The 13,038-nt window shown below is 40.5% G+C and overlaps 1 protein-coding gene across 3 annotated transcripts in view; it reads left to right on the top strand.

The window, feature by feature from the left end:
- LOC150081200 (suppressor of tumorigenicity 14 protein homolog) overlaps nt 1-13,038 on the top strand; it is a 154,452-nt gene that overhangs the window by 117,284 nt on the left and 24,130 nt on the right. For 2 of the 3 annotated variants that reach the window (XM_090379375.1, XM_090379374.1), the window contains 2 exons: nt 9,054-9,111; nt 11,589-11,766. In XM_090379375.1, the coding sequence (XP_090235501.1) occupies nt 9,054-9,111; nt 11,589-11,766 (236 nt within the window). Of the gene's footprint in view, nt 1-8,432; nt 8,508-9,053; nt 9,112-11,588; nt 11,767-13,038 lie in introns of those variants that run through there. The other variant, XM_090379373.1, reaches the window with a different exon arrangement.

Here is a 13,038-nt window from a genome sequence, read left to right as displayed (position 1 = left end):
CTTCATCAATGTCGTTTATGAAAATTAAAAACAACAGTGGTCCTAATACTGATCGTTGGGGAACCCCACTTCTTACATCAACCCAATCTGAGGAATAGCCATTTATCACAACCCTCTGCCTCCTGCCCTGAAGCCATCCTTCTATCCATTTAAGGATTTTCCCAGTGATTCCAACCTGTTCCAGCTTATAAAGCAACCGCTCATGTGGGACTGAGTCAAAAGCTTTGCTGAAATCTAAATAAACAATGTCGAAATTATTCCCTAAATCCAGCTCGTGAGTGACCCTTTCGAAATAGCGAACCAGATTTGTTAAACATGATTTTCCCTTTACAAAACCATGCTGAGTATCCTTGAGAATTTCAATTCGATCCAAATGATCCTGAATTCCACCCTTGATCATTGCCTCCATGATTTTCCCTACTACTGAAGTCAGACTGACAGGTCGATAATTTCCAACTTCACTTTTAGAGCCACCCTTATGTATGGGAGATACATTTGCACTTTTCCAATCCAAGGGAATCTCCCCAGAGTCTAGTGATGCTCGCATAATTAGCCTCAATGCACTCGCTTGCCGCCTCCCTTAAGATTATAGGGTATATTCCATCAACTCCGGGAGCCTTACTGGTCTGTAGGCTCGAAAGTTTTTTCATTAAATAATCTTGCGAAATTTCAATATCATTAATTACATATTTTGTAACTTCGCTCCCACAATTTCCCATTGCCACAAAAGGCGTTTCATTTGTAAATATCGATGGAAAATAACTGTTGAGTTCATCTGCAACGGCAGCTGGTGTATTTATTACTATCCCCTTTCCTTACGTAAAGGTCCGATCTGGTTTGTCCTGCTCTTTGTGTCTAGCTCTGTGTTTTTATGCTGTTTTTGTATTTCTTTTGCATTTGTGATCGGTATTTTGTAGCCTTTTGTATGCGTTCACTGTATTTTGTAGCATTTTGTATTTGTACGTCGTACTTATCTTTTCCCTAACTGCTATATGTGAACCCCTGTCGTTCGTCGCCGTGATGGGATATTGTGTTGTAACTCTACTTCACAATAAAGATTTATTTATTATGTACAGTATATAATGTCCATAAAATGCGTATGTTCACTGGTCGATTTGCCTGTTTTGTTTGATGAAAAACGCGACATTCGGGAGAGGACGTTACTGTCCACGCATGAGGCTGACTAACTCAACAACGAAATGAAAAAGGCCGTTCTTGACGAGATTTGGATTCGAATCTCGTTATAATCACTGTCAGGCGGACGGTGATTATAAACACCCTTCCATGCAAAGACAATACACACCGATAGATGATGTAATTCTTGAGTGGTCTTGATTCTAGGGTAACTTGGGTGGACGCGAATTCCCATATTTCCATAAAAAGCGCACAGCATTTAGCTACTACGCTATGTCGGCCGCAACTTCTGCTCCTATGCTTTGGTGACATTCCGATTTCTAGGCAAAATGATATATCTCTTTTGGGGATTATCCTGACTTCTAATCTCTCTTGGCACAAGCACATTACAAATATTGCTTCCTCTGCATCTAAAAAACTTGGTTTTCTCTTTCGCTCTCGGCGTTACTTTTCTTCCAAACAGCATTTCACTCGGTACAAATCGCAAATCCGCCCTAGCATGGAATATTGTTCCCACATCTGGGGTGGTGCCCCCAAAACCTCTCTCAGGCTTCTTGATTCCGTTCAGAAGAGGGAAGTTAGGTTAATTAATGACTCCTCTCTAACAGAATCTCTCCACTCGCTGTCTCATAGACGTACTGTTTCTGCTGCATGCCTCTTCTACAGATATTTTCAATGGCACTGTTCTTCTGAATTGGCTTTTATAATTCCCGCTCTCTTTCAAAACAGTCCGAACATGTGCCGCCATCAGCCAACATTTATTTACTGTCCAACTTCAAACTCACAGAACCAACTTTTCATCTTCCTCGTTCATTCATTCAGCTGCCGTTTTCTGGAACAACCTTCCTTCATACGTATTTCCTGAAAATTACAGTCTACAGAAGTTCAAGTCAAATGTCAACAAATATCTTCTTTCGTCTTCTCAACCTCCAACCCAAGCATAGTAATAAGTACTATAGGTTCTAATACCTCTCGTGTTTGGGGTTTACATAAAAAAAACAAAAAAAAAATAGTTACAATGAAGTTGCGATCTTTTCTGGCCTTGGCCGTCCAAAGCATAGCACCCTCGAAATGTAAAGAATACTGGAACTCGCCATAATGCCCATTATAACCTCAAAAGAGATCACTCACATTCCAAGATGAAAGATATAGGGGGATTGCGGGAGGTTTTTTCCTAGACACTAAACATTGATTTCACCACTTCACGCCAACAATAAACAACGTGGTGGTACTGCATCGAATGATGAAAATCATCTACAAACTAGTATCGCCTGGTAAGACACCTTTATGACAAACTGCGTTGGTTCACATCTGGGTGGTTACTTGTAGCAATCGAAGTGAAGTGTTTTTAAATCTGCACGTTGAAATATACCTACTGTTACTAACTAAATGTGCAAGCAGAGAATATGGTTGTCACAGAACGACTGGAGTTTGCCGAAATTTAGTCTACTCGATTTAGTCAAGCAGGATCTGAATATCACGTCCATCCGCGTTTTGACTCATCTGCATCTCTCAAAAAATTATTCCAATGATTAACAAACGCTTCCGAAATGTAAACTTCATGAGATCCAGTCTTTTGTTACTCCTCGAGGTTTGTATCTACTGGTTCTCAGTGAAAATATACTTTCCTCCTTAGTACGACCCCTAAAGGAGGTAAATTTAGGGTTCTTACCTGTCAAGGTTCATGGTGAATGTATCTTCCTAAGTGCCTGCTTACTCTAAATGATGACCATAAAGTGTGTATCGTGACAACTAAATCCTTTTCGTCGTGAACCACCTTTATCCCCTCCCCTCGCAATTCTCTGAGTTGCTCCTCCACTTGAGGATGTTTCAGTAATCCCTGCAAGCTCCGGTTATCCTCTCATGGACAGCTGAATCAAAAAAACGTTACTGATATTTAGATATGCAATATCAAATTTATTTCTAGCATCTAAATATTTTAGGAATTCATCATAGTAATTAACCAGGTTAGCCAGACAAGACTTTTCTTTCATAAATCCGTGCTGTGATCCTTCTAGGATTTCATTCTTATCAAGATTTTTCTGTATCGTATCTTTAATCATTTCCATTATCTTACCGACAACAGAATTCAGACTCACTGGGCTATAGTTACTCATTTCCAACATTTCCCCTCACTTATTAATGAATAAGACATGAACTTTTGCAGTCCAACGTAATCCCACCAGAATCTAGTGATGGTCTCTCTAAGTTTACAACTACAATCAATCAGGTTGTAGTTGTAAATTGTTTCCTGCCATGGTACAAGGAGTCGCCATTCTTCCACACCGTGTGGAAAAGACTGGTTCTAATCTCGTCTCGACAGAGAAATCATTTTAGGATTATTTTGTACATCGTGGTAGAGTTAGTTAGTCTTTAACGATGGTATATGGTTCCTTTCCCCTTTCTGGACACTTTGGTTTCTCATTCCGAAAATCGGACCACCCGATCATTGTACAATTTACCGATACAGTACACTTACGCCTCATTGCCTCAGTTTTCTTGGAACTCGTGTGGTACGTCAACCGACTAATTTCTCCACTGAATCTGCTCTGAAGCGATTATATCTACCTAGGAAATGTGTGTTAAAGCGTGAATTCTTCTAGTGATTTTTTTGCGTAGTCATTGAGCAGGTGTTAAAGTTTCCACAGTTTTATTCTGGAGAAGAAAACAGCAAAGAAAGATATCCAATTAACTCAGTGACTTAATGGTCGGGTCTAATCTCCTCCATAGATTTCGGGTAGCCTTCCCGCTGGTGTGCAGGGAGTTTTCATTTCGCTGTTTCGGAATGAATGGACGCGTGTTTACTTTTTCAACTCTCGAAATTAATCAGCAAAGATATGCAATTAGTTTTTAATTGCTTCGCGTGTGTCTGTGTGGTGGTGGTGAATTCGTAACGCGCCACTAAGAAAATCGACCAATTACTCCGGGAGCGATTATCTGCAACACCAATATTCACATATTGGCGAAGAAGGAACCTAAAGAAGCGAAATTTGTTCGTATCTAAATTTATTTCACTTCAATTACGTGGCCAAAAAGAAATACGAACAAGATGAGGCCATAAAAGCAAAGGGCCGCTATGTTTTTATTAAGTCAGACAAATTGATTAAATTTTAATTTGCTTTTCACTTCGATTTTCGATTAAGAATTCTTGGGAAATTCGCAGATATCCGACTTCAACTGCAATATCATATTTCTAAGAAAGCAACTTCACGCCTGCGAGTCGTTTGCGATCAGACAAAGAAAATTTCTGAACTAAGCAGGATTATTTCTGCTAAATATTCTGTTATGTTTGTTTCGATTTCAGTTCTTGAATCTGAAAACTTAAAATCTTGATCTTGAAACGTATTTTGACAACCCCAATTGGTTAGAAACGCTCCAACAACATTTCTGCCGGAAAAGTTTTTATGATTATGCACTCATTAAGTGAGTTTATTCCTTATGTTTTTTACTTTGAGAGATTGCTTTAATTCGTGTGAACTCCTTAAAAGTTTTAAGGTATCTTAGAAGACACGAAGCGCTTTTTATATCCCTGCGTAATATCAGATCGAAAATGTGGGTGGGTAGCATCTCGGTAATTTCAGGAAGCTCCACTAACCGACAAATTCCTTAAGTGAAGTGAAAGCAGCTGAAGAAAGTTTGCAAGAGATTAGAAGCAGATTCATTGGAATTCGGAGAGAGTTCACTGGAATTCACTAAAGTTCAGCAGAGTTGTTGTTGTAGGGTTTTAGGAGCATTAGCGACTTAGCCCATATTGCTCCGTGTATACTGTCTGCAAATTTCGTGTGTTCTGTGGTCGATTTTCTGTTTGCTGGACGAAATTCCTGAGGGATTTTCGTCCAGCCTCAGACCGACTAACTCAGCCACTTTGGGGGAAAGGCCCATAAGAATTCCTCCCGTCATCGACGGCACCCGAACTCAGGCCTTTTCTACCCAGTGTGAGGAGGACGCCGATTCTACCAACTGTGCTACCCACGAGGGAATTCGTCAGAGAATTTGGAAAACAGGGATTAGCTTTTTATATTCATATAACCAAAAACAAAGTTGCACAGGCCTTTTTAAACTCCACGACAAATAGGAAGAGATAGTTGATCAGCAATCATTTGTTGTTAGATGGCGTGTCTAATTTAGAGTATAGCGTGTCTAATTTAGAGTATTCGGGCATCTTTCCCCATAAAATCTTTACTACGTTTTCGTGGGAATCATGTATAGAGAAGACGAATACGATCACCCTAAATGCTGCGGGCGAAGATGTGTGGAAAACCTTTACTTTTTGCCAACGCTCTATTCAATGCAGACATCACGATGGATGCTCTTCGGCAACGCGTTTTATTTGATTTCGACTTAAATGAGTTTTGTTGCTAATCTTCAGAGAACAGACATTTCCCCAAGGCAATGAAATGCGATAAGACCCACGAAGACGGGCCTACATCATTGCGCCCGGCAGCGTAAAATGATCTAGTCTTTGCAAATCCTGATAAATACTTGTGACACCATCTGGTGGCTGTTCAAAAAGGCAACTTTCCTTCAAGTGAAAACCAATACGCAGAGCATCTGTCTGATTCGTGCTTTAAAACCCCGCCATCTTACAGCCGCTGTTGTAAATACGAAGCAGTTTAAATGAATTTATAGGATATGTGGTGGGTTTTTTTGCCTGCGTCTGCTACAATGATTCCAAATCCTTGACCATCACTGAGGTCAGAGAAATAGCATCAACTCGAATTTCTTCATCAGATCGTTATCTTCGATGAGAATGTTTTTGCCAAGGGATTCTTTCACTGTATGTTGATGCAAGTTAGATGTTGCCAGTGAAAATATAGTGGATTCGTCAAACCAGTGTTTAAAGCGGTCAAGGGTCAGATCCAATCTTAAACTGCGAATAATAAGCTTCTTCAAGCGGATCTGTAGTTAGTCAATCTGGCACGGAGGATATCGGGATTTCGCCCGTGCGTTACTGCGTGTTTATTATTATTTCTTTTTTTGTTGTTTTTTTTTCAAACAGTTCATCATGCAAATTAGCCTTTGAATACGTTTGTGCAGATGACCCGAAAAAGTATGGGAACTGCCTTAAGGGACGTCATCAAAGACAATAAACACATAACTATATTAACAGTACCATAATGTATACTGCCACATTAAAATCGTTTAGCTAAATACACTGCTCGACAAAATTAACAGAACACGTAGAAAACATGGTGCACCTCGTGCAGCTTCCGATGAAGCGGGATAAAATTTGGTAGGGTCGTATACCATAGAATAACGATCAAATGAGAAGACACCGAGAAACTTCTTACAGGTATAGGGGACATTTATAGGGTTGTATCAGAATTACCAAGAAGGTCAAATTACAGAAGCCGATACAAGATGCTCGAAAATATAGCCATATGACATCAATACAGCGTATAATCCCTCCAACAGCTAAACAGGCCTGACAGCTGTGAACCATGCTCGATATAAGGATGTTCATAAGATTCTGTGGCAACAAATCCAATTCTTCCACCAGTGCAGACTTTAACTCACCAAGTGACCGAGGAGTTGGCTGTCAGAGTGCAATGCGGCCCAAGGGTGTCGCACACATATTCGATCGGATTTAAGTCTGCTGATTGTGCTGGCCACGGCAGTCGTTGGAATCTTCAATTTCAAGATATTCCTCAGCCAACTGAGTTCTATGTGCAGTGGCGTTGTTGTGCATGAAAAGAAATCTGAGTCAACCGCATCCCTAAAAAGTCGCACATAGAGTTTGAGGATCTGTTCCCGGTACCTCTGCGCAGTTACAGTACACCTATCAAAAACATGAAGAGGGGGTGCGGCCGTTGATCATTATTCCGCCTGACACGAAAAAAATTGCCTCCACCGTAAGTGTCCCTTTCTGTGATGTTCGAAGGATATTACCGCATTCCATGTTGTCTCCAGACGAAATAACGTCTAGAATCTGTAGGCTAAAAAGGAACTCATCAAAGAACAGAACTACACCACGTTTTCTTCGCGTTCTGTTAATTTTCTCGAGCAATGTATTAGGTTGCCTGAGGACCTCGCAAGATTAGAGAGTCGGCTAGCAACGTGATGCAATCCTGCTATCCTCTTGACTGGAGGAATTTCTAAAAGCCTCTTCAATGGAAACTGTAGTTAGCTGATCTCAGACGGAGGGGGTAGGGACTTTCTCCGTGAGTTATTTGTTCACACAGTAAACATTTATAAAACATTGAGTTTTATATTTAGTGTGTTGTATAGATTCAGACGAAATACAAAGCTCCATGGAACAAGCTTAACTTGGACTTAATCCCTACCAATGTTTGTGTTCTGATTGGGTGATGCTATCTCCATAAAAGTAATGGGGGAAAAGTGAACGCATTGTGATTAAAATGCTTTTCATCCGTTTCTTTTAATTACTCAGTTATTCTGGTTCCGTAGTTCAAAAAAGATCTTCGTTCTCCTGGAGGCAAATTTTAATTTATTCTAAACCACTGTTTTTATATCTTTCTTTCTTTCTTTTTTTATACTTTGTCGATTAACGGGACGAGATAAGCAGAGAGGAATAGAACGCACGGCTGATAACTCGAAAATCATAATTAACAACCCAATGCCCACGCGCAAAAAATTGAATTGCACAAGTTCCCCTGATAAAAAGAAAAGTTGCATTTGTTAACAATGGAATGTAATGAAATTAAAGAGAGGGAACACAGGAGTAGATGAAGGAGAAAACAAAGGATATCCACAGAATAGATTTTAATAATAAAAACAAAGAATGCACATCAACAATGGGGATGCAGATGTGGATTTAAGACATCTGGAAACAAACACATTTGCACCATCCTTCGTATCCGCACTCCTGAAGAATCTTAAGCGATTCTTCGAACTTCATTACGAACTCAGAATTCACTCCAAAGAGGTAAGACAGCAGTGACTGCAGCGTGCTCCAACTTCGGAATCATAAGATGTAGCCCCCCCCCCCCCAGAAGTAACTCCCCCGTCGCCTTCGAGCCATCTATCACTCTTCCGCGACCCCGTAAACCTCGTGTCTCCGTCAAATGGATTTTCGACTTTTTTCTCTCTGGCCGATTGTGTCGCCATGAAAGTCAAATGGCAAGAGACGGGTGACAGCAAAATTTCCACCGAAGCAGGAAGTCGTAAGACGCACGTGCTGTTGATGTTCGGTTCCCTCGGCTGCCGACCTGACACACGCAGCTGAAGTAACGAGAAACCGCTACATCGGCACGTGTCGCCTCGGTCTGGGATTTCTGGGTGTCGGCAGAAGGTTTTTCGCCGTCTCTTTAAAAATGGTAGCGCTGATCCCTTCAAGACATCCAAAGCCACCTAAACAAATGTTCTGCTTTTGAGGGATGTCGTAACAATTCATGTACGCAAATCACGACAAGGTAATTTGCCTATCGGAATCGATTTAAAAGTTTTTTGTTTTGTAAATGAACAGTTAATTTCCATGGTATGACACTAAATGAAATAAGAGTGGTTGTATTGCGAAACTTCTAGACGGATTTTGGGTCCTGCAGGAACATGTTTTCACATGCCAAAACATGTCTCTGAACGTCACAAACGCATTATCAATATGGATGCAAGAATTGGATCTACTGCTTATCTAGCAGTAGATCCAATTCTTGCATCGAACTTCATTTCCAGATAGAAATGAAGAGATGTTTTCCAGATGGAAAGGTTCCCCCATATAAATTGTTTTTAAAAATAATTAAGGAAGGCAGCAAAACTGATATTTTGGTATGGGTCCAGAAACAATCCATTCTTCACCAGGACAATGCGTCATCTCACAATGAGCTTTCCTGGAGAGTTTGTGACTAAAAGGGAGATCAAACAGTTTGATTATCCATCTTATATTTCATACTTAGTTAAACTAATAAATAAGATGAGAATCGTATATCAAGTCTGCCTGACGCGAGCTTTTTATCTTTCAGATGCAGACTTGGCTGGATCTTCTGATGCCTGCGGTCCTTTTTCACACCCAAGTCTTAGGTAAGTTATGAATTTCCATTCTTTCTATTCTTGCTCCCGTTTTCTTTGCTCATTCCCTTTTAATCAATCCTTCCTACTGAGTTACAGTATGCTATTGTACAAGAACGTCTCCCATCCCATCTTCAAGGTCTAACAAACTTACAATCCATCTTTTGCTTGTATGAGAAACATGGCCTTCAAATCAACGTAACTTTTAAAATTTATTCAACTATGCAAATGAAGCGATTGCAGCTCCGCCGTTTTCATCCCAAGTAACATTGAACTGTCACCGCATTATTTTCCATCGGCTGCAGCTGAAATCTTTGCAGGAGATATCTAATGTCCATTCATCTTCCGACAGACATCCCAGGTGTCGCCTAACTGCTCGTTCAGTTCATCCAAGTTCAGCATTAATGGAGCGGACGCTGTGAAAAGAATACAATGGGGTTAATCAAAATGGTTATGTGAGGCGAATTGAATGCACCTAATGTGGGATTCAATGACCCACAAAATTCATGGCTCGAATTTCAAGCGGTGCATCACTGTATGGTCGTATAAGAAGGCTTCACTGTGTATTTTTCTTTGTCCTTTATGACTGTGTATGTATAGATGTACGCCACTTGGGCACACAGAACGCGGAAGACAAAACACAGAGGACTTATTTTCCATGGGGGTCTTCTCGCCAACTGGCGAGAAGACAGTCGAGCTTTCACGAGAACATGCACTCACTGGCCAAAAATTAGAAACCTTTGTTTAATATCTAACAGGGACACCTTTTGCTAGAATTACAGAACACATTTCGTGGCATGGATTCTATTAGGTATCTGAGGGAGTCTAGCTCCAATTTGACCATCCTTTTATCAGGATATTTGTCAGTTGCTGTCGGTAAAGAACTGCCAAGCCGAACTGTCCATTCCAACATATCTCAGACATTTATTTATTTACTCAATTTAAAGCGTACAACTTCATCCTGATACGGAAGTATATACTAGTTGGTTTGCTGAAAAAAGAAATAGCATGATAATAAAAATGTAAATGGAAGAGTGAAAGACATATAATTAATTTTATACAATACAAATTGACATTTGCGGGGCCAGCAGCACCCGAGATGTCACAAGACTATGTAGGGCTACAGGCTGCATCCCTTCAGCTAAAATAGTTTCAGTAGGTTTGCTGAAAAATGGTAGCTCTATAGGTCCTATCGGCACAAAATTGCTTAATATCGATGGGGAGCCGGTACACAAAATGTAAGGTATTGGATGGGTACATCCGTTGTAGGCATCTGAGATGGTCATAATTGGAGCGTAGCGATCTCTCCTCGGTAGCGTGTGACTCTCAACTGGATTCATATCTAGAGAATTAAGCGGCCAGGGTAGATGTTGGAAATCTTAGGAATGTTCCTCAAACTATTCAGATACGAATTTTTGCATGGTGGATAGTTGCCCTGTCATCTTGAAAGCATCCATCGCAATCCAGTAAAAATAAAACATTTAAGGGTGAAGTTGGTCCTATACGACAGAAAAATATTCACTGGAGGTAACACGACATTCTAAAGGTATGAGCGGACCCAGCCCGTACCAACAGAACGACTAAGAAGCGTCACGAAAGCATACAGTATTTATCTAATACCAAGGGGAAAACATTCTTAATTTTTTGGCCAGTGAGTGTATAATAATATGAATACAATAATAGAATAAGCCCAATCTTTTTGAGAACCATAAATAGAAAACTTATTTAAATACCCAAAAAGGGTCTTTTTACGTACCTAGTTCTCTCTAACAAGTTGGAAATTACTTCGGCAAAAACAAAAACACAATGTAGTTGTATAGTTAGACACCAACAGACTTCAATATGCAGACATGAAAACGATATTAGATGCCGAAACATAACAGTCCAGGACATTTAATTCATGGTTAAAATCGCTTCTGTTCAGCTCGGTATGCTCTTAAGAAATTGAATCAATTTCTTAGCCTCCTGAATTAATATTATGATTGTTCTAGTAGTCTTCGTCATCTACTGAAGTTGCTCTGACACCCACCGCATTCTTAACTCTTCCATGGCACATTCAGAACTGAGGCGGACAATCGCTTTCGTTCAGTTTAATGTAAGGCGGTGGTTTCACTGTTCATCCACCCAAAAGATGTCATCCTTGAGAGAAAAGGATGAAAGAAGCAACTTTATTAACTCTCTTTCTTGCGAAGAAACTCCCGTTTTCTTCAATTAGGCTTTGAAAGAAGAGATCGAAGTCTCGGACGATTCAATGACTCTGAGCCTCGTGGAGATTAAGTCTTTCATTAAACCCTTCGTTTTCCGCCCCAAAACATCCCTTGGGTCGGTAGGTCAGAGGAGAAGAAAACGTGCGGCAAAACGCAACAATTAGGTCCGTATTGTATGGCGCAACGGCAGGGTAGGAAGGGGTGGGAGTGTTTGCGTCAATAATTCTGAAGAAGACACGAAAGGGGCGGGCATTGATGGTGTGCACTTTCTCCATTTTTCAGGAAAATGCCTCTACCAGTTCCACAGTCACGTGAACAAGATCGGAAATTTCTCGTCCCCTCGCTTTCCCGGGGTGTATCCCGAAGATTTGGAGTGCATCTACAACTTCCTCGGAGAGGAGTTCGAATCTCTGAGGCTGACATTCTTTGTTTTCGACCTCGAAGCTCCCTTCACCAAAGGGTAAGTATCCCTCCTGTCACATAAATCGTAAGTAAATTAGCTGAACCAGAGCTTTGTTCAATTAAGAAGATTCTTTTTTAAACCTTTTGTCATAATTACCCTCCGATTTTTGGAAAAATAATCAAACAAATTTTATATGGAGTAAAAGCGAGAGAGTTGCCAAAATTTTGTTCTACTGACCCGATTTCGATGCACACTCAGTTCCCACTTTATCAGGAACATACCTTCCTCATATCAAACAGGGCCTTTTTCTGCATGCAGCGATTCATCTTGACATGAAAACCTTTCCCTCAACAGAATGTATTGGTGGAGGAGAGGTTAGTAACAGTGATTTTCACCTTCTGAATCTCTTCCGCAAACGGCCGGTTCTCACAGGTCACCGATCCAGAATTCGGATTAATGGATGGTCATCTTTGAACACCGCTCCTAGTTCGCATAATTTCTTCATCGTAAAGCACAATTTACATAGTGATGAAACTACGAGGTGTAGCAATAAAATTCCCGGACTGTTGCTGTTAGGGTCATGTTCGATGAGTCTGAAAATAAACGATAAACAGAAGTGGCATGTTGCAGTTCAAACTTCCTCCAACGGATGGTGGTACAGAGATTGTCCATTACGCTGACAGTGATTGACTTGCAACAACCAAACTGGAAATAACAACCAGTTTGGTCAGTAGCATTATCGTTCCATATCATGATTTTACCATGGAGAAAGTAAAAAGAATATCAAATTTTGCTTTAAACTGGGAAAACCTGCAATAGAAATGTATGAAATGTTAACTGTTTATGGTTATGAAACTTTAAGTCATACCAGTGTGTTTGAATGGTATAAGAAGTTGAGGGAAGCATGTGAGATGTTCGCGATGATCCAAGAAGCGGGCGTCCGTCAACCTCTCGAAATGTGAACATAGTTGCAAAAGTTCGGGAAATTGTGGCAGGAGATCGTCGTTTGACCCTCAGAAGGATAGCCGATGAGTTGATGCAAATAAGGAGATTATTCGTCAAAATTTACATGGATATAAAAGGTCTGTGCAAAATTTTTGCAGCGCAGCTTCACGGATGAGCAAGAAGCAACGAAGAGTGTCATCATGCAAAGACTTCATCCAGACTTGCAAAACTCCTAATTTCCTCGACTGTATTGTCACTGAAGATGAACGTTTGGTGTTTTAGTACAGCCCAGAGTCGAAGATTCAGAGCATCTAGTGGACTTCAAAATCACAACAAAGGTACAAAAAGTTTCGTTTACAGAAGTCCGGGATCAAAACGATGCTG

The sequence above is a fragment of the Mastigoproctus giganteus genome, chromosome 8, assembly GCF_048544385.1.
Source record: "Mastigoproctus giganteus isolate SK-2022 chromosome 8, ASM4854438v1, whole genome shotgun sequence".
In the NCBI taxonomy this organism is placed as follows: domain Eukaryota; kingdom Metazoa; phylum Arthropoda; class Arachnida; order Uropygi; family Thelyphonidae; genus Mastigoproctus; species Mastigoproctus giganteus.
Note: the sequence above shows the minus strand (reverse complement) of the source record. Positions and strands in the feature narration are given on the sequence as shown.